At 44.3% G+C, this 22,311-nt stretch overlaps 1 protein-coding gene across 3 annotated transcripts; it reads right to left on the minus strand.

The window, feature by feature from the left end:
• Positions 1-428: 428 nt before the first annotated feature.
• ATP6V1E2 (ATPase H+ transporting V1 subunit E2) lies at positions 429-22,152 on the minus strand. 3 transcript variants are annotated; one of them, XM_045445941.1, is made up of 2 exons: positions 19,642-22,152; positions 429-1,298 (listed from the first exon to the last, which is right to left on the minus strand). In XM_045445941.1, exons 1-2 carry the CDS (start codon positions 19,730-19,732, stop codon positions 610-612), a joined length of 780 nt encoding a protein of 259 aa, XP_045301897.1. In that variant the 5' UTR covers positions 19,733-22,152; the 3' UTR covers positions 429-609. The 3 variants fall into 3 exon arrangements, with proteins under 3 accessions (XP_045301897.1, XP_045301900.1, XP_045301898.1); XM_045445944.1 differs by having other exon boundaries at positions 429-1,393; XM_045445942.1 differs by lacking the exon at positions 19,642-22,152 and adding an exon at positions 8,098-8,518.
• Between the last annotated feature and the right edge of the window lie 159 nt (positions 22,153-22,311).

The following is a 22,311-nucleotide window of genomic DNA, read 5'->3' on the forward strand; positions in this document are numbered from 1 at the left end:
GTACCAGGCATGAGCCAAGGCTCCAAGCCCCTGGCACAGGCTCCGAAGACCCATCAGATTTCACTTGTAATACACACCTTCAAAACTAAGAATTTCAAGGCCTTGGCTACAGAGCACTAAACCCTGAGTGCCGGGCTCTTCTGCTCATGGAACCATGTGTAACTATGCGGCTCATACACCCTGTACACACGAGAAAGCTCTCTAAATCCCATTAAATTACAGAAGCACAGAAAGCTGAAGGAAAAGAAGGAAAACACACTTCAGATAATATTGACAATCTTTAGAGCACTCAGACCCACAAGCCATTAATATCATGCCCATCTCATCTGAAGGACAAGCTAAAGAGCAGATGTCTTCACTCCCGTCCATCTAGACTGTTGAATTGACCAGAAGATGCGGTATGTGTGGATAAACCAGAAGTAGATTTCTAAGCGTTTTCAGGTTTTATTCCAAAATACAATGCCTTTAGCCATTCAAAGGCTATTTCGTGAAAGTAGACAGAATCCTATCAAAGCAGCAGAGAGGAGGAAACATTACTTGTTTCCTTTGCCCTAATAACTTAGGCTTTTATGGCTGGACAATTCAACACGAGTTTCCCTTCTCAGAGGCTTATATAAAAAACTTTCTGTTGGCATTGGCTCCAAACAAAGCCTTTCGTATATCAGGCATCTTTTGCTGGGCTAAGAGATCCAGTCGGCTTTCTAGGGTATTCGAAACCTTTATTCTCTGATTGCCGCTGTAGACCTCCACTCCTCCAGCTGTGTTGGTAGCCAGGTGCACCTCTTGATCCACTTGGACTTCCACACATTTTTGGGAGACCATCATGTATTCAGGGATGGCTTTTTGCACTGCAGCCTCCACCAGGAGGAGGTCCTGTGGCCTGCAGCGTACAATCGCCACAGGCTCCAGCAGTCGGAGCAGACCCTGAAGCACTAGCTTATCCAGCAGCCCCTGGTAGATTGCTGGGTCTGCCACAATCCCACTAAGTCTCAGCTTCGCATCACTCAGCAACTCTGAGATGAGGTCATCTCGGGCTCTCAGGACTTTCAGCCTTGCCTGATTCCTCACGGTAGACATCTGGATCTTCTTCTGCTGCTCTATCTGCTTCTCCTTCTTCTCGTAATACTCCATAATCTTCAGTCGTTGGGTTTGCACAAGACGTCCTTTCTCAATGTTGAACTCTTCCTCAGACTTGGCATCTATTTCTTCGGCCTTCTCATTGGCTTCCTGCTCAATGAAAGCCATCATGTGCTTAATCTGCTTCTGCACATCGACATCACTCAAAGCCATGGTTGTTCCTGGAAAGGGAGGCAGAGGGAGAACCGGCAGTCCCTCTGGTTCCTTTGATTTAGGACTGCGTTTCAGGAATGACCTTGGAGTTTCACTTCCTTAGCTATGGAGTGCATAAGGGAAGGAAGGAGAGAGTCAGGATCCAAAAGGAAGGATTGCGAAGATTATCTATCACTGTTCATTTCACAGATGAGGAAACTGAGACCCAGGAAGGAAAAGCAACCTGTCCAAGATCATACCCTATAAGAAAAGAGATGTGAACACAGGTTCCCAGAGTTCTACCTCTGCTACACTCAACACTTTTGCATCATCAAATGATTAGAAAATTAGGGTATGCTTAGTCCAGAAGATTTTTAGACAGTGATGGCTTAAGACTCAAATAGCAAGTTGAAGGGATGAAACGCCAAATTAACACAGAAATGGGAAGTGTATGTCCATTTTGGTCTGGAATGGGCTGGGAAGAAGTATAAGAAACTCACTGTCAGATGGGATTCAATCCAGGAAGGCTGTCTAGAGGCAGAAGGGTTTCAAGACCCCTCAACTAATACAAAAAAGCAGAATACTAGTAGACAGATGATGACATCTTGGAGAGAACTGGGAGTGGGAGGGGTTGGGGGTAGTCTTTTCACCTTTTCACTGGAAGTGTACATTTGAATCACCTAGGGAAACTTTCAGAAAAACAGATTTCTAGGCCCCACTACAGACTACTGAATTAGAATCTCTATCAATAGGGTCTGACAATCTACATCTTAAAAAGCCTTCCTGGGATGCTTAATGAGCTCAGAAAAAATATACATGAACAGAATAAGACTAGCAACAAAGAGATAGAAAATATTTAAAAGAACCAAACAAATTTTGGAGCTAAAGAATGTAACTGAATTGAAAAATTCACTATAGGAGTTCAACAACAATCTTAATTTAGAGAAGAATAAACCAAAAATTCAAAGACAGGTCATTTGAAATTATCCAGTCAGAGATACACATTAAAAAAAACAGTTTAAGAAAGCCTAAGGGACATATGGGATATTGATAACTGAATCAATATATGCAATATGGGAGTTCCAGTGACAGAAAACTTATTTGAAGAAACACCCCAATGTTGGAAAAAGGAAATGGACATCCATGGTCACAAATGAAAATGAGAAAGGAATCAAGACACATCACTAAAACCAGTCAACAAAAAGGAAGGCAGCAGGAGAGGAAGAGGAGCAAAAAAGCTACAAGACATATAGAAAACAATGAACAAAATGGCAATAGCATGTTCTTCCCTATCAGTCATTACTTTAAATGTAAATGGAGTAAACTCCCTAGAGTGGCTGAATAGGTTACCTTCTTTTAAAAAAGGATTCAAGGGGCACCTGGGTGGCTCAGTTGGTTAAGCATCTGACTTCAGCTCAGGTCATGATCTCATGGTTTGTGGGTTCAAGCCCCATGCTGGGCTCTGTGCTGACAGCTAGAGCCTGGAGCCTGCTTTGGATTCTGTCTCTCTCTCTCTCTCTCTCTCTCTGCTCCTCTCTTGTTCACTCTCTCTCTCTCTCTCAAAAATAAATAAACATTTAAAAAAAATTTTTTTAAAGATTCAAATACATGCTGTCTTTAAGATACTCACTTTAGATTTAAGGACACACATAGGATGAAAACAAAAGAATGGAAGGAGATATTCTGTGCCAATAGTAACCAAAAGAGAGCAGGAGTGGCCATACTTAGGTCATATAAAATAGTTTTTAAGTCAAAAACTGTTACAAGGGACAAAGAAGGATATTTTATAGTGGTAAAAGATAATTTTACTAGGAAGATATAATAATTATAAATATAGATATATGCACCCAATATCAGAGCACCCAAATATATGAAGTGAAAGTTGTCAGAACTGAAGGGAGTAATAGACAGCAACACAATAATATTAGGAGATTTTAATACCCCATTTTATTAACGGGTAGAATATCCAGACAGAAGATCAACAAGGAAACAGAGGGCTTGGAACAAAAATATAGACCAAATGGTCCTAACAGACATATAGACATACACAGAACAGTCTACCCAACAACAGCAGAATCCACTTTCTTCTCAAGCACACATGGCACATTTTTCAGCATAGATCATGTTAGGTCATAAAACAAGTCTTAACAAATTTAAGAATATTGAAATCATATCAAGTATCTTTTCTAACCATGATGGAATGAAACTAGAAATCAATAGCAGAAGGAAAATTGGGAAATTCACAAACATAGAGAAATTAAACAACACACTCTTAAACAACTCATAGGTCAAAGAAGAATCCAAAGGGGAATTAGAAAATATCTTGAGATAAAAATTAAAATACAATATATCAAAACTTATGGTATGCAACAAAAGCAGTACTAAGAGGGAAGTTTATAGCAGTAAATGCCTACATTAAAAAAAAAAAAATAGTCAAGGGGCACCTGGGTGGCTCAGTGGGTTAAGCGTCTGACTTCGGCTCAAGTCGTGATCTCACGGTCTGTGAGCTAGAGCCCTGCATCTGCTCTGTGCTGACAGCTCAGAGCCTGGAGCCTGCTTCAGATCCTGTGTCTCCCTCTCTCTCTGCCTCTCCCTCACTCACCCTCTCTCTCAAAGATAAACATTTTTTAAAATTTTTAAAAAAGATAGTCAAACAGTCTAATTCTATACCTCAAGGATCTAGAAAAAGAACAAACTAAGCCCAGAATTAGCAAAATAAAGGAAATAAAGCAATAAAACTAAAAGTTGGTTTTTGAAAAGATGAACAAAATTGACAAACCTTTAGATGGACTAAAAAACAAACAGAGAAGACTCAAAATCAAAATGAAAAAGGAGTACTAATGCAGTCACAGAAATACAAAAATAAAAAAGGATTATAAGAGACTACTATAAACAGTTATACACTGACAAATTGAAGAAACTAGAAGAAATAGATAAATTCTTGGAAATATACAACTCACCAAGACTGAATTATGAAGAAACTGAAAACCCGAACATATCTATATAGTAAGGGGATCGAATCAGTAATCAAAAGCCTTTCAAAAAACAAAAGCCCAGGACCAGATGGGCTTCAGTGGAGAATTCTACCTAAAATTTAAAGATTAATGCTAATCCTTCTAAAACCCTTCCAAAAAACTAAAGAATGGGGAACACTTCCAAAGTCATTTACGAGGCTGGTACTAACCTCACACCAAAGCCAGACACTCCAAGAAAAAACAACTACAGGCCAGTATTCCAATGAACATAGATGCAAAATCCTCAACAAATACTAGCAAACCGAATTCAACAGAACATTAAAAGAATCATACACCATAACCAAGTGGTATTTATCCCCACAGTGCAAAGATGGCTCAACATACAAAAATCTATCAATGTGATACACCGCATTAACAGAATGCAGGACAAAATCACAAGATCATTCCAATAGATTCAGAAAAACATTTAACAAAATTCAGCATCCTTTAATGATAAAAACACTCAAAAACTAGGAATAGAAGGAAATTACCTCAATTTAATACAGGCTATATATGAAAAGCCTATAGCCAATTTCATACTCAATAGTGAAAAACCAAAAGATCTAAGTCTTTCCTGTAAGAAAGATCTAAGTCTTTCCTCTAAGATCAGGAACAAAACAAGGATACCAACTCTTGCCACTTTTGTTCAACACATTATTGGAAGTCTTAGCTATAAGCAATTAGACAAGAGAAAAAAATAAAAGGTTTCCAGATCAGAAAAAAAGAGGTAAAATGATCTCAGATGACATAATCTTGTATCTAGAAAACCCCATTGATTCCACAAAAAAAACTGTTGGAATAAAATAATTCAGCAAGTTTGCAGGATACAAAATCAACATACAAAATTCAGTTTCTATACACTAACAATGAATGATGCAAAAAGGAAATTAAGGCAACAATTCAGTATAATGCTAAGAGAAATAAATCAGTCAGAGACAGACAAATACCATGTGATTTCATTCATATGTGGAACTTAAGAAATAAAACAAATGAATAAACAGGGAAAAAAAGAGAGAGAGATAGACAAAAATCCAGACGCTTAAATACAGAAAACAAACTGGTCCTTGCTAGAGGGGAAGTTGGTGGGGTGTGGGTAAAATAGATAAAGGGGATTAAGAGTAATGAGCATTGAGACATGTATAGAATTGTTGATGATTCGTTATATTGTACATCTGAAACTAGTATAACACTGTGTTACATATTGGAAGAAAAAAAAGGTGAAACCAGTTGATAATGTATGTAAAGTGCTTAGAACAATGCCTTGGAACATAATAAGTGCTATTATTATTTCTACTACTAAAAAAACAGAAAGAAAGAAAGAAAGAAAGAAAGAAAGAAAGAAAGAAAGAAAGAAAAAGAATCCCATTTAAAATATCATCAGAAAAGAACAAAATACTAGGAATGAACTTAACCAAGGACACCAAATGCTTGTACACTAAAAACTACAAAACACTGCTGAAAGAAACTAAATTAAGACACAGATAAATGTAAAGACATCCTATGTTCATGGATTAGAAGACTTAATATCAAGATGTTCATACTAACCAAAGCCATCTACAAATTCAATACAATCTCTACCAAAGTCCCAATGACATTTTTTTGAAGAAAGAAAAAAAAATTCTAAAATTCATATGGAACCACAAAGGACCCTAAATAGCCAAATAATCTTGAAAGAGAACAAAGTCAGGGGCCTTACTCAAAACATATTACAAACCTACAGTAATTAAAACAGTCTGGTACTGGCATAAAGACACAAATATAGACCAATGGAGCAGAATACAGGGCCTAGAAATAAACCTACACATATATCATACATGATCTCTGACAAAGGTGTCAATACCACACAACAGGGAAAGGACAGTCTCTTTGACAAATGATGCTAGGGAAACTGGATATCCACATGCAAAAGAATAAAATTGGACCTTTGTCTTACACTATACACAAAAATCAACTAAAAATGTATTAAAGACTTAAACATAAGACCTAAAAGTACAAAACTCCCAGAATAAAACATAGGAGAAAATCTTCATAATATTGGTCTTGGCAATGATTTCTTGGCATGACACCAAGGCAACAGACAATAAAAGCAAAATAGACAAATGGGACTACATCAAACTCAAAATACGCACAGCAAAGGAAAACAATACGGCATATTTCTATTCTCCATAGAATAGGAGAAAATATTTGCAAACCATATAACTGATAAGGTGTTAATATGCAAAATATACAAGAAACTCCTACCACTCAATAACAAAGAACAAACAAAAAAGAAACAAGTTAATGAGCAAAGGATTAGACATTTCTCCAAAGTAGACATACAAATGCCCAGAAGGTATGTGAAAAATGCTCAGTATCACTAACATCAGGGAACTGCAAATAAAAACCAGAATGAGATATTATCTTATACCTGTTAGGATGGCCATTATCAAGAAAGAAAGAAAGAAAGAAAGAAAGAAAGAAAGAAAGAAAGAAAGAAAAAGAGAAAGGGAGAAAGAGAAAGAAAGAGAGGGAGGGAGGGCAGGAGGAAGAAAGGAAGGAAGGGAGGGAGGGATAAAGGAAGGAAGAAAGAAAAAGAAAAGAAAAAAGAAAATAACAAGTGCTGGCAAAGATGTGGAGAGATTAGAACCTTTGTGCACTATTAGTGGGAATGTAAAATGGTGTAGCAGCTATGAAAAATAGCACGTAGTTTCTTCAAACAATTAAAACAGGACTACCGTATGATTCAGCAATCCCACTTCTGGGTATTTACCCAGAATTAAAATCAGGATCTTGAAGAGATATTAGCATTCCCATGTTCATTGCAACACTATTCACAACAGCCAAGATATGGAAACAATCTAAATGTGCTTCCACCACCAATGAATGGATAAAGAAAATGTGGTATATACCTAGAATTGAATATTATTCAACCTTAAAAAAAAAGTGGGGCACCTGGGGGGCTCAGTTGGTTAAGCATCCGACTCTTGGTTTCGGCTCAGGTCATGATCTCCCAGTTCGTGGATTCGAGCCCCACATCAGGTTCTGTGCTGCTGGTACAGAGTCTGCTCAGGATTCTGTCTCCCTCTCTCTCTGCCCCCTCCCCTGATTGCTCTCTATGTCTCTCTCTCTCTCTCTCTCTCAAAAATAAATAAACATTTAAAAATTAAAAAAAAAAAGCCTATGATATGTTACAACATGGATGAATCTTGAGGATACTTTGCTGAGTGAAATAAGTCAAGCACAGAAGGAAAAATACTGCATAATTCTATTTACATGAGGTATCTAAAGTGGTCAAAGTCAGAAGCAGAAAGTAGAATGGTGGTTGTTAGGGGCTGGGGTTGGGGAAAATGGGCAAATGGGTGTAGAGTTTCAGTCAAGATGAAAACGTTCTAGACATCTGTGTAACAACATAGATACAGTTAATAATACTGTACTGTACACTTAAAAATGTATTAAGAGGGTAGATTTCATGTTCTGTGTATTTTACCACAATTCAAAAATTAAAAAAAAATTGGAATGCTGCCCCAGAAAGATGCACCACTCACCAAATTTGGTGGTAAAACAACCCAATGTTTGTGACGAAGACCAAAACTTACTTTGGTTCAAAGTCTAAGAAACTGTCCTGTTATTTCAGGATGTGATTTTTTAAAAACTGCACTTTTGTAAACAGAGCAAAACATTCTCTGCTCCTAAATAAGGCAATGAAATGATTTTTTTAAGTCTTCCTGGGTAACCTTGCTTGGTCACCAGCTTTGGGATTGAAAGCAGAGAGCGGGAGATCCAGGAAGCCCCAGGTTATGTCGTGGAGGGAAAAATGTACCAGACGAACACTTACCAGCGTCCTGCCAAGGGTCAGCCTCTGCTCTGGCGCCGGGAGTCTGTGCACGGAATGTGGAACTTGGAACGCTCCCTGGAACCTGGCACTGTTGCTTCCTTCTTTCTGCAAAGGACCCTCGCGGTCTGACCAGGCAACTTGGATCCAAAGAGCCAGGCTGTCACTGGGGAAAGCTGGCCAAGCCTGCCAAAAGGACGCCAGGAGGGATTTCCTTGGCACACAGGCCAGGCTGGGGGCTACCCTCGCACCCTTGGAATCGCAATTAAGTTGGCACATGGTGGGCTTCGGCTCTGGGGTGGGCTCACTTTATCCAAGCCCGCAGACACAGATATGTGTGTGAACCCAGGCAGCCAGCTTGTTAATTGACTAATGAAAAATACAGCTGTCAAGTTGGCAGATCGCAACCTCTTTCTCTGTATGCGAGTCACATGAGAAGCCAAATCCAAAGGTTGTTGAATAAGAAACCGGAGTAAGCAAAACTTGCCAGTCGGTCTTTAGGGTGCCACCCCCACCACAGGGGCTGCTGGGCTCTGCTCTAGTCTGTGAGGAGGACGTCCTTTCCAGGACCAAACAGGGCTTAAGTGGTCATCACCGGCTTCCACAGCGTGGGTGCTGGAGTCGAACTTCTGGAATTCAGATCCTAGCTCTGCGTTGACCATTTCCATGACTTTGGGAAAGCGGCTCACACCTCAAAGCCTCAGTTTCCTCATCTGTCTAATGGAAATAGCAATAGCGTCTACATCATAGGATCATCGTGAGGATCAAACAGAAGAAGGGGATGTTTAGCTTAATGCTAGGCGCAGGGTTCATCTTCATGCTTGGCAGGCGCTATCATTGTTACTACCGCCACTATTAGCTCTTCTCTGCTTTAGGCTTCATGCCTGTCACAATCGCTCTTTGTGTATGTAGAGTACTTAGGACTGATGTGACTTCTGCTCCCTAAAGTAAGTCGAACCACACCCGAGTATTTCCTCCTTGTATGAAACTTGGTAGCCCTGTCTGGAGCCTGGGAACCTCCCAACACCATGTGGCCCCCTTGCCCATTGTCTCAGGTGACAGCCACATCCTTGGCCATGCTGGGTGAAGTCCTGAATTCCAGGGCTCTTGGGCAGGGGGTGTGTGAAGTCACCTCACACACTGGCACACACGACCGTCCCTGAACCTGCCATGCTGACTGCCTGCCTCCGCCTGTACTCCTACCTCTAAACAGCTTATCAGGCTGGATTTAACAGCAGCTGCAGGGTGGGGTAGCAGGGCTGAAATCAGGGATTGAGCAAGCATCTCTGCAAGAATGCGGTGCCGTGTAATGTGTCTGGCAGATAGAACTTCCAGTCTGTCTGGGATGGGGATTATGAGCCCACATGGGCCTGTGGCTTGAGCAAAAGCGCAAAACGAACCAAGAAATGGGAAATGCACATGTCTGCTCCTGCTGAGGGCTCAGTGACGCAGGCTTGCAATGGTGCAACAATGGTGGACACTGCAATGGTGTCCACCTTGCCCATATTTGGGGCTGGGGGCAGCATCTAAGACTCTTCAAGCCAGTCTGACTCTCATGAACTATTCAGCACCAGGGTCTCTTCATTGCCCACTCCTGGCCAACACATCAGGCTCAGTCTCACCTAACAGCTTTTTTTTTTTTTTTTTTTTAGTTTATTTATTGATTTTTGGGAGAGAGAGAGAGAGATTGGGGGGGGGGGCGGTGCAGAGAGAGAGGGAAAGAGAAGATCCCAAGCAGGCTCTATGCCAGCAGCATGGAGCCCAACTCAGAGCTCGAACTCAAGAACCGTGAGACTATGACCCAACAGGAAATCAAGAGTCGGACCCTCATCTGACTGACTCACCCAGGCGCTGTCGTACTCCCCCCTCCCCCCCCCCCCCCCCCGAACAGCACCTAACAGCTTATGATCACGCCATTCCCTTGGCTAAAAGGCCCTCCTCTGCTTCTCTCCACCTACCTAAATCCCACCCATATTTCCAGACCCAGTTTGAACCCCACCAACCCCCTGACCTCTGGACTCTTCCAAATGATGACAGCATGGCCTATTTTCCAGATATAATTCAGAGCCGGAGTTCGTGTCTTTTTTCTTGCTCCAGTTACTTTGCTTCCTCCAGGAAATTCCTTGAGGACAAGAAGCTCCTTCTCCGGCAGGGGCTGGATGAAGACAGGTACTGGTTAAACAGGGATCGATTGGATCAAGGGCTTGGGAGTGGAGCACTGGGTGGAGGGGGAGAACTTTCTTTTGTGTGTGTGTCTTTTTTATTGTGAAATACAGCACACATTCAAAAAAGCATATAAAATGTAAACGCACGGCTTAATGAATTATTATGAGGCAAATATCCTGTAACCGTTATCCAGGTCGAGCAATGAACCTTGTTAATACCCCAGAAACCCCTCCTTCTGACCTTGGGGAAGGAGACTTTTTTGAAACTGCTGATTTTGTATCCACGGGCATAGGAGGGGTCCGTAGATGAAGTGTGCGCTTGGAAATCTCTCTTCTCTCACCCTCGCCTACGTGGCCTGTGTGCACCCTGGCAAAGTGCGGCATCCCCAGAAACCACAACAGGGAGGAGGGGGAGGCAGAAGTGCTTGGTGGGCAAAGTGCGTCTGTCAGCCTGGAGCCATGCCCAGACCCTGGAAGGGTTCTTCCTTCCAGCTGGGGTTTGTGAGCAAGTCTGAGGGCAGATGTACGCGTCTGGGTGTGGGCTCCCTACCCTAGCCAAAAGACAGGAAGCTCCACACTTGGGCCTCCAGACACTTAGAGATGACAGGGTGAGGGAGAGAAGGGGATTTCCAGAGCTTGGAGCATGGGGCAACTTGCAGGGCCCAGGAAGTGGGTGAGGAAATTTAGAAGAATAATGACTCCTTTGGGGGAATTTCAAATACTAAATATGCGGGGAGGGGGCATCCCTGGCTTTTTTTTGTTGTTGTTGTTCGACAAATGTGTGTTGAACATCTACTATGTGCCAGGCACCGGAGATAGAGAACAAGGCAGACACCAGCCGTGTCTGGGGGAAAAGGAACAGGCACGCAGGTCCTCACATTACAGCCTGGTGTGTTCAGAATCAGCAGTTGCAAGAAAGTTAAGTGAATGAAGTTAAGTGCATCAAGGTTCTAAGCCCCCCTTCCAAGCTCATCAGGCATTCTTCTATAATGTATTGCCCTTCAGGTAGGTAAACTGTGTGGTGAGTGCTTTGATACACACCATCCGTGACAACAGACACCTCACTTTGGAGGCAGGTCCCCTGGAAAAGGTAGCGAGCTGGTAGTATTCCTTAAGGAGAATTTATCCAAAGAGACAAGAATCATTCAAGTCTACATGGACATCCTATTCCAGGCAACATCTTGGACTTTCCAGAGAGGACCTTCTTGGCTCAGAAATGTAGAGAGGAGCCTGGGAACCAAAATGGGCTGGGATGAGAGCCAGGAAAGAACACAGGCTGCAGGCTCCAGCTGGAGGAGTGGTCCTACGAGCAAGGGGCCAGCAAGGGGCCATCCGGGAGGGAGGAGTCAAGACAGGCATGAAGGGTGGACAATTTCAACGCTCAGCAAGAGGGAGGTAGTCCAGAGAGGGAGAATGCTGTGGGCAAAGGCAAGATGCTGAGGATGTGCAGGACAACTGGTTTGGTAGCGGCAGGCAGGCCCACAGGGGCAGGGGGAGTGAGCAATATCTAGAAAGAAGTTGGAGTTCAGCTGGGGAAGGTTTGAAAATGTCAGATTGAGAGCCGGGACATTAGGTAAGGGCGACCCATCAAAGGTGTCTGAGCAGGGCTGTAACTTGGCCAAACCCGGATTTAGGAAGGTTAGCCTGGTGGTGACGGAGCCAGGAGAGTCTGGCTATCAGCCAAATGCCAGGACAAGACCGCGTGGATGAGCGCTCGGACAAGACCACAGGAAGGGAGGTTGGGGATGGAAGGAGACGTGGTAGAAGAGCCGACAGCTTTGGTGACTCAAGGTCTGGCCCCGGTGGCACTTGCTGCAGCTCTGTGCACAGGACTGAGCCATTCAGCTCAGGGTAAAGATGTAGGAAAGCAGGCATTATACATTCTGCTCCCTCTGAAGCAAGCTGGGGAGAGAGAAAGCAAGAGCCAGAGAGTTCATTTTATCAGAAAGTGAAAGGAGCCACCCAGAGAGAAAATCAGAAGTGGCCATAAAGCTTCATCTCTGCTTCGGTGGCTCAGGAGTGATGGGCCTCATACGGCTTTATTCCAGGAACTTCATCCCCGTGGCAAAGCAGGCTTTGGTTGGGGCCGGAGAGAGCTAATGCCAACAGGAGCCAGGCAGGTTATATAAATGAGAGAGCCGGGCGGGGTAAGAAATATCCCTCCCCAAATAATGTATATTAAGAATTCATAACTTAACTTGTCCTTTCCAAACATCTGCAGGAAGGTTCCTTCAAAGCAGTCAGGTTCTCCCCAAGAGCAATTTGCTTCAAAGTTGCGTAGCTAAAAGGTTTTCAGTGCTGGTTTCTCCCAGAAAGAAAAGCCCTGTGGCTCCATCCCTGACCAAAGGGCCCCTATCATCCTGTCCTTCCTGGAACCACACTCCTTGGGCTGCCTGTGGGGAAGTAGGCACAGGATAGCAGTCTTAGCCCCAGAAAGCCTCCGAAAAGGCCAAGGGTGAGTGCTAAGTCAGCAACAAGCCCTCGGAGAGAGCTGGCTGGCCAAGCCTCCAGCCTGTGAGCCACGGTCAGGGACAGTCCCAAGAGAGTGTAGGTGCTCTACTTGGTCAGAAACACACAGGGGCAATGTTTGCTACCAGTCTTCACCTCAGGGGACACATTCGGATGCCAAGTGCTGCTTTGCTATTGATTTAACTCTCACTGTTACAGGTCCTGACTGGCCTCAGCTCCGCTGAGAGACACAGCTCAACCCCTGACACAGGGAAGGTTCCGGTTTACAAGGAAGAGAACAGATCCATCCAACTCTGTCCCTCACCATGCATAGGGACTTCCACAATGACCCTGAGGGAGAAGGTGCTGTTTCTGACCCCTCTATACTCATCTTAACACTTCCCACAGAGTCGAGTACACAGTGGTAGCTTAATAACAATTTGTTGGGCCTATAGATGAATGACGGGTGATGAGGAAATCATCTCCCCCACAGACTATCACAACCATAGGACTTGCGATCCTCTTTCAGACAAAGGAGACAGGCATGTGAAGATCGAAGAAGTTCTGCAGTGACCTGGCCCAGAGGGATACCTCCTTGGGTACTGCCCACACTCCTGGAACACAAAACTCCACGAGAACTCCTAAAATGTAAGTTATTTAAAGGAATTCACCCTTCACCCAGGGTCCTCTGGTTGAGTTTATTCTACTCAGAGAGGTGACTGGAGTAGGCCCCCACAATCCTAACCCACCCCCTAATCAGGGATGACACTCACTATATTTAACAGCTAACCAACCAGAGTGATCCTGCCTCACTTGGGAAAGGGTCTTGAAAGACCTCTACTCTGGTAGGCATTAACTCTTTAGATGTTGAATCAGGAGGTCAGAGGGAGACAGCAAAAGGCCTCAAGTGATGGGGGCAAGGTGGGGGCATTCAGGTACTGTGTTTCATGTTTTGTTTTATTTCTTCAGTCTTCTTGTCTCCATGCTTTAGACTGCATAGTTCCCATTGCCATGTCTTCAAGGTCACAGATATTTCCTTCTACAATGTTCAATCTGTTGAACGTTAGACTGTTAAGCCTAGCCAGTGAAATTTTCATTTCAGGTATTGTATTCTCCAACTCTAGAAGTTCAGTATGGTTCTCTCTCTATATGTAGATTCCCTTCCTCCCCGTGTTCACATTTTCCTTTAAGTTCTTATATATATAGGGGTGACTGGGTGGCTCAGTTGGTTAAGCATCAGACTCCTGGTTTCAGCTCAGGTCATGATCTCACTGTTTGTGAGTTTGAGCCCCACATTGGGCTCCATGTTGATGGCGTGGAGCCTGCTTGGGATTCTGTCTCCCTCTCTCTCTGCTCCTCCCCTGCTTGCTCTCTACCTCTCTCTTTCTCAAGAATAAGTAAACATTATATATATAATATATATACATATTATATATATATAATATATAATGTTTATTTCTTATTCCTTTTTAAGTCTTCGTCTGCTAATTTTATTATCTGTCATTTCTGGGTTTGTTTCTATTAACTGATTTTTCTCCTGATTACATTTCCCTACCCTTTTGCATATTTGGTCATTCTTGACATTCTGAATCTTATGTTGCTGAATGTCTGTATTTTGTCATTGTCCTTTAAACAAATCATGAAATTTGTTTTGGCTGGCAGTCTTGGTCATCACGGATGAACTTATTTTTTATGAGACTTGCTTATAAATTTTGTTGAGGGGACATCTAGAGGTGCTTTTACTCTGGGGCTAATTTAGCCCTTCTACTAATGTATAACTTTCCTGGAGTTTCTACTGAATTTTCTGGACATTCAACAAGGTCTCTTCACTTTGGCTGGTTGAAAGTCAAACATGTCCCAGCCTCGTGTGAGTCCTGGAAAGCAGCCCATGCTCCCTGGCAGTTTAGCTCACACTGAGGAGTTTCACTGTATGTACGTGCAACTTAGTGTTAGCAACTTTCATGAAGATAGTGCTGAAGTCCTTGTTGTTATAGTCTTTCCTCTCCGATCCTCTGCCTTGAAAAGTCTTCTCAGCTAACTCCTCAACTCAGCAAGACCACTATGGTCTGCTTAGGTTCCCCCTCCCTGTGCTGCAATTCAGAAAGTACTTCCAGCAAAAAATTTAAGGTGACAACAGAGCTTGCCTCGTTTCTTTTTCTTTCTTTCTTTCTTTCTTTCTTTCTTTCTTTCTTTCTTTCTTTCTTTTCTTCCTTCCTTCCTTTCTTTCTGGAATCACAGTCCTGTGGTAGATGCTGTCCAATATCTGAAAACAGTGATTTCATATATTTTGTGCAATTTTCGAGTAGCTTGCCTTAGGAATGTATCAAAGGCCAAATGTGTCCCCCTCACCTCTAATGCCTAATGTGATGGTATTAATAGGTGGAGCCTTTAGGAAGCCATTATTCATGAGGGCAGAGCCCTGATGAGTGGGATTCGTGCTCTTATAAAAGAGGCCCAACAGAGCTCCTTCGCTCCTTCCTCCATGTGGGGGTACAACAAGAAGTCTGCAACCCAGAAGAGGGCCCTCACCCAACCATGCTCGTGTCCTGATCCCAGACTCCCAGTGCCTAGAACCATGAGAAATAAGTTTCTGCTGTTTATAATGTACCCAGGCTGTGGTATTTTGGTATAGCAGCCTGAATAGACTAAGTCAAAAAAGTAGTCTTGGAGAAGTTACTTGGGTATGGTAGAAGTGGGAATCTCCACTTCCTCCGTGGAAGCACATTCAATATAGTGATGTGCTCTTCCAGCCCCTTCTCAAGAGGCTAGGTTCTCAAGAAACAGAAGCTGTCTGTGGCTGACTGAACAGACAAGGAAGCTCAAAGGATCATGGTAGCTCACAGGATTGCGGAAGGGCCAGAGAAGCTGTTTAATACTGTCTTTTTTTTTTTTTTTTTTTTTGAGACAGAGAAAGAGAGTGAGCAGGGAGACAGGCAGAGAGGGAGAGAGAATCTTAAGAAGGCTCCATGCTCAGCACAGAGCCCAACACAGGGCTCAGTTCCACAACCCAGAGATGATGACCTGAGCTGAAATCAAGAGTTGAACACTCAACCAACGAAGCCACCCAGCCACCCCTCAAGATTGTCTTTATAGGAACTATGCCCAACACGTGCCTCAGACACTGTTCTGATGAGAAAACCACTTCTGGTACCATTGCTGCCACCAAATTCTAGACAATCAGTGTGTACAACTGTCACTTCTGCACCAGGAATTCAATTATACCACAACCACCACCGCTACTGCCTACCCAGAGGTGCCACTTCCTGTGTCAGGAACTAAATTGTGTCCCCACCGCTAAAGCTGCAACCTCCACACAGAGTGTGCCCTGTGTTTAACTCTAGTTGCACTCACTCTTGAGTCTGGCGAGGAAAGCAAGAGTCTGTGATTTTCAGCTTCTATAAGGAATGAGCTTTTCTTCCCACCAAGACTCATGAAGTGGATAATTCCCCCAATTCAAAATGTGGTTGTGATGCTCAGCCAAAACATCCACCATGGAGGAACTATTAGCAAATCTTGGATGGCTTTCTGGCACTCAGTACAGGAGCATGGAATAAAATCACTCATTTTGTTTCTGGAAAAGGGATCCATGATCCAGTCTCTTTTGGAGCTTATGAGAGGGGGCCACTGCCAGATCATATGCGTATTCCATACAAGCAACCTCTAGAGAAGTGGCCTTTTGTACAGTTCAGCAACTGGTAGTAACACTATCAGTTCTAATGACCGGTCTCCTGACCTCAGGTTGCAGAAGAAGACAGGAATGAAGATGGCAAAATATTATTAATGGTTCTTGAGCCAAAATTCTCAGAGGGTGGGGCATACTTCTGAGTTTCTGGTATGTAATGAACTGGAAAAAAAAAGGATCTAGATACATTCTAGAACCATAACAAGAAGTGAGCCAATCCTATTGGATTTATTTATTGTTCTGATCATTAAGGACCATTGACCAAATGGCGCAATGTTTAAGCCATTACTAACACCTTAGCTCAAAACAAAAACAAAAACAAAAACAAAAACAAAAAACAAAAAACAAAAAACGAAAAAACTGTGCAGGGTACATTATATCTGAGCCCTAAGAAAAAAGGGTGCTGACAGGAGGTTTTAGCGATGGTAAGGAAAAGAGGATTGGGTATGGCAGATGGGATGGTGCTATAAAGTGGGCCACGTGGAGTCTGGGAAGCAGGGGAGCCCTGGGGAGAGAAGAGGCTGCAATCTGAAGATACTGGGCATCAATGGAGGAAAGAAGAACAACAGAAGATAAGAGTGGCCTGGGTAAAAGGAAGATAACCATTCTACCTCCTTGCCAATAATTCTAAGAAAGAGGTTCAGAGGGTGGAGAAGAGTACCTACTATAAGCCAAGAATTAGGGATTCAGAGTGAGCATATAGATTCATGCATTGACAAACCAACTGACTGAAATTTGGAACAAATCACAGATCTGACTTGGACCTTCTCGCTTCCCTCTTATCTTGAATTGTGCTTTTCCTAAAGTTCTTTATGTCTAGCGTAGCTTGGAGAGACCGAGGAACTTTGTTGTGCAATAATCCTTTTTTTTTTTTTTTAACGTTTATTTATTTTTGAGACAGAGAGAGACAGAGCATGAACGGGGGAAGGTCAGAGAGAGGGAGACACAGAATCTGAAACAGGATCCAGGCTCTGAGCTGTCAGCACAGAACCCAACGCGGGGCTCAAACTCACGAACCGCGAAATCATGACCTGAGCCGAAGTCGGCTGCTTAACCGACTGAGCCACCCAGGCGCCCCAGGTGTGCAATAATCCTGATGGAATGGAATTGCTGGTTGCCTCCCCAGTGCACACTCCCTCCATGGGCTTCGGGTGGGGCCTGATAGGCCAGATCAGGGTAGTCCCAACCGTTTGTCACAGCAATGGTTTCAGGGATGGGCAGTAGCCCAGGTGTAAGGTAACAACCATCTGATATCCTGCTGGCCACCGTGCTGTCAGGGATGAACTAAGCTGATCTGCTCAGAGGAAATCCAAGAGTCATTTGTGTGATGAGTGAGTCAAGAGAAGCTCTCTCTCCTGGGCAGTGTGGTGTAATGCCTGGACCTGGTACAGCCACTTATCCTTCAGGAAGGAAGCCAACCTAAGTAGGAAATTGACCCAAAGAGAAGAGAAAACCTGAGAGAAGTGTAGAAAAAAATAAAGCCAGAGTTGTGATCAAGCCATGCCTGAAGCTCAAGCAACTTCTGAATGTTTTGACTAAGGAAGCCCATATACTTCCTTTGCTAGTGAAGCCAATTGGGTTGACTTTTCTATTTCTTGCAACCAAAAGCATCCTAGTCGTGATACCAAATGATCTATTGGAATCCATTTTTCCATTTCTTGGGTAGATGTGAAGGGACACAAACAAAATGACCAAAAAAGTGAATATATTTTAAAGCCTTACTGTCCTTCTGGGGTTCTACTCTCAGCTTGGTTTAGGCAGGTGGTCACATTGTTAGGAATAGGAGATGGGAAAGGTTTGAAAAGTGAGCAAGAAGCCCAAAGAAAGGGTAGAGAAAAATAAAAACAGGAGATTATAAAGTAAAAGAGAGGCAGAACGTCAATGGAAACAACACAGAAGCCTCAGAATTATCCTATTCTTCTGGATGCTGTGTTAACCAAGCCCAGTGGATTCTGTCATCTACATATCCCCAGTCCCCACGGCCTCCTCTTTATTTTCACAGTGATGCTTGGTTCAGACCTTCATGATCTCTCTCCTTCTCATGGTCTCTGCCTTTGCTCTCATCCCCTCCAAATTTATTTTCTACACCACCGCCAGAGTGATCTTCTCAAAAGAGAGCTCTAAACATTTTCCTACTGAAAAATTTGATGCCTCCCTCATGTGGAACATGGGAAAGAGCTGAGCTTTGAAGACAGATCATTTTGAAATCCATCTCTGCCACTTACCAGCTGTGTGACTTTGGGCAAATTTCTTCATTTCTCTACACATCACCTACTTCAACAACAGGCAGGATTCCTTTGATTACCAGTGACAGAAAACGACCCCATACTCATTAGATAAAAGGGGAGGAGGAACTCATTAACTCAAGTGACCAACTGAAGAAAAATAGTACAACAGGGTCTCAGGGATAACGAGAAGCAGAATTCACAAATAGCCTGTACTGTCTCTGCCTTTCTGGGGAGGGGATGGTGGTGAGGGAGGGTTTATATTTCCATTTTTGTTTCTCTCTGCATTTTAGCTTTATTTTCTTGGATTGGATATTTTGTGAATGGCTGGAATGTGAAACATGAATGGCCAACAGCTTCCAGGCTCACATCTTCTAGTTTAGTTCATAGAACAAGGGAGACTCCTATTTTGAATCCCAAATTCAAGCTTTTCAGGAATGGCTCTGACTGTCCTATGTTGGATCAGGCACCCACCCAGGGCTAATCAACCAGGGGCAGGGGCAGGGGCAGGGGCAGGGGCAGGATGTGTAAGAAGATGGCAGCTTCTATTTAAACCACATGATCACAGAGAATAAATCAGAAAGAACATTTAGCAGAAGCAAATGGTGCTGTTCTGGAAAGACAACCCAGTAAATACTCTTTACAAATTTTATCTCGTGTGCTCATATAAATGAGTACCAAGTACCCGGATAGCACCTGAGCACAATACACAGCTCTGCAAATTCTCAATTAATTAAGTTCCCAATTTAATACAAACCAGTTCCCCTGCACCACTAATCCTGTACCCTGTTCACCCTAGATGGCTCACCAATCCCAAAAAAGTTGTGTACTGTTTCCTCCTATCCTGGTGCAGGGCTGTATTTCCCAGCCTTTCTCAACTTACTCCTATTAGCCCCTTAAACCCAAGCCAGTGATACCCTTCTTCGAATCCTTCCTCAGCACACCCAGACCCAACAGCCCTCTCTGCACTTCAAGAAGCCTCCTCTTAGCCTCCAGCACAGCACTGACCACATCATACGGTAATTACCTGTTTGCTCATCTGTTTGTTTTCCTCCTCTCTCTCCAGAGATTGTGGCTTTCCAGCTCTTCGTCCCGCGTCCTGGAATAAAGCCTGGCATCTAGTAGACCTCAGTAAATGCTTGTTAAATGAGATACAGGATGAATCAATGCAGAGGAGGAAGTAGAGGGAAACGAGGAGAAGGCTAAGTAGAGATTTCACTGTTCACACACAGACCTGTGTGTTTCGACATTAGCAGTTTCAAAGGGAAAATAGCCAGCAGAGTCTGCGGATGCTTAGAAACAAAGTTGCTTCCTGTCCCTGCAATCCCTGAAATCTGAAAGCTGGCTTTTGTTGTTGTTGTTGTTGTTGTTGTTGTTGTTGTTGTTGTTGTTGTTTTTACCACTGTATTATCTTCTTTGCTTGTTGGAAAGTAAGCTTTCTGTTGACATCTATTTGGTCCTGCCGGCTAACCCATCAGTTCATCCACATGCTGACCTGGGGCATCCAGGATAATGCCCCCACCCGTCCACATACGCACTGGTGGAATCAGACCAGAACTCTAAGTATTCCTGGCAGTCAGTCTGGGTTCTTCTATGGGCCAAAGGGATGAGGTCACCATTGCCAATGAAGTCACCACTGCATGATTCATCCAACATCAGCTCCCTACTTGGGGTGCTCTGACATTCCCAGAGCTTCTCCCAGAGCATCCAGAACCTGGGTTCCCGCTATCCTTCAAGGTTCCGGAGCTGATCCTCCAGTTTCTTGGATCCTTAGTGAATATCTGCCCCCTCTGAGAAGTATTATAAGAACCGAGAGGCTGGAGTCCTGAATGGGGGAAGCCTCAGGGAAGCCTTTATCCTCCAGTCCCAGGACAGACCTGGTCATCCCTCATAAAAGCCTTCCCGTTGTCTCCAGCAACTGCTTCTCTCCTTGTCCCAAAGTTTTTACCAGGATCTCTCCAGACACATTCTGAAAGGCTCCAGAGTTCTCAAGGGTGAGACCTGATTCCACAGATGAGTTCACATTTATAGATGAGAAAGCTGAGGCTGGGAGAAGAGAAGTCACATGTTCATGGTAACACCACTAACAAGTATCAGAGCTGCGACCAAATGCACTCTCCCTGCTGGAGGTACTCTGGTAGCTTCTTAACCTCTTCTGATAGACCTTCCTTTTAGAACATTAGTTTCTACAAATGCTGCCTAAAGAAATGGTCCTGTAGGCAAAGGGGGCAAATCCTCCTTTCTTCCCCTCTCACAGGAAGTGGCAGACACTGGCCTTGAACCAAGACCTGATTGCAAGGCCCTGTCCTGCCTTCCTTAACCTGTCATTCAGAATACAAAAGCTATCTTCCAGATTCACTGCATAATCTAAAGTAGTGGGGCAATGCCAACACCCACACTTAGACCCAAATGTGGAGGGGTCTGGTGAGATGTTCAGTGTGACTCCACAAAGACCTTCCAATAATCCAGGAAGTCTTTCTGGGACAGTGGAAATCAGATTTGGGGTTTGAGAGTTGAGTCCTGGGAAGTGAGGCATGGGGACATTCTCCAAAGTACACTCCAGGTCTTTGAATGCTGGAATTAGCTGGAAGACTTTGGGATAACCACTTTGCCTCTCTAGGTCTGTTTGCTTATCTACAACCTCAAGAGAGCTAAGGGAGATGGTCCAGTTGACCTCTGCACAGCTTTTCAACATAGCATTTTCCAATCTTGTGAATCAATGAAAGAAAGCCATTTCTCACATTCAGCAGGGGATGGGAGGTTGTGGTTCCCTGGCACTCTCCCCTGCCCTCTCCTCCAGTGCCTAATGGTCAAAGCAGCGCTGTAGGTCAGTGAACAGGACCCGGACAGACAGGATTTCCAAGCTCTGCCCAGGCAGGGGTCAGAGGTTGCCCCCTGGATCACAGGCCAAGTCTTAGAGCAAGGGTATCCTCAGGGATCACAATCCACCACTTCGAAGGACACTCAGGACTGCAAGGCGACCTCAGAGAATGCTGCCTCCAGAGGACGCAGGGGTACATTTGCCGCATCCAGACCCCACAGGGTCTCCTTTTTCTGGCTGTTGGAGGGTTGCTTCAGAGGTTCAAGATGCTGTGACTCCTTTAGGCACCAGTTTCAAAGTAAATGATTCAAGTTCGTGCTGTGAACAGCCTGCGTTGTTACTGGGGCGGGGGGGGGGGGGGGGAGGGTGGCGTGTGCCAAGCAATAAGCCAGCTGTGGTGGTCCACCACAACCCCTCCCCCACCACCTCGCGCGCCTTAAAAAAAATTTTTTTTTAAACCTCTTGGCCTTTCTTCCTTCCCCATTTCTAGTTCTGTTGTGCACTTAGAGGCCGATAGGATGGATCCTACCTTCCGGGTGGGGTTTAAATATACATGTATAATTTTGCATGACTATTGCGTCATCGTTGAAGTCGTCGTGGTTCCCCAAGAGGCCTCCTAGGCTTCTTCAAGCACCGGGCCTTTGGACGCTTCCGGGCGCTGCGGGCACTTGCGCGAGGAGCCCTCGGCTCCTCCCGAGCGCTTCCTTCTCGGCCTCCTCCCCCAGCCTCACCTTCCCCCCCACCCCCTCGCCACCGCACACCGCCCCAGCTCCGCGGCTCCTCCCCCTCACCCCTTCCCCAGCCCTCGCGGGGAGTCAAGCTAGGGTGAGCGGGCAGGGCTGAGCGGCGGTCGCGGGCGGGGCCCCGGGCGCGGGG

The sequence above is a fragment of the Leopardus geoffroyi genome, chromosome A3 (genome assembly GCF_018350155.1).
Source record: "Leopardus geoffroyi isolate Oge1 chromosome A3, O.geoffroyi_Oge1_pat1.0, whole genome shotgun sequence".
In the NCBI taxonomy this organism is placed as follows: Eukaryota; Metazoa; Chordata; class Mammalia; order Carnivora; family Felidae; genus Leopardus; species Leopardus geoffroyi.

What these genes read in the sequence shown, in the direction of transcription:
- ATP6V1E2 (XM_045445941.1), bottom strand. Translation starts at nt 19,732, where the DNA reads ATGCCAGGCTTTATTCCAGGACGCGGGACGAAGAGCTGGAAAGCCACA. An exon ending in ACAAACAGATGAGCAAACAG is followed by an intron (nt 1,299 to 19,641) that starts GTAATTACCGTA and finishes CTCCCTTTCCAG; the next exon opens with GAACAACCATGGCTTTGAGT.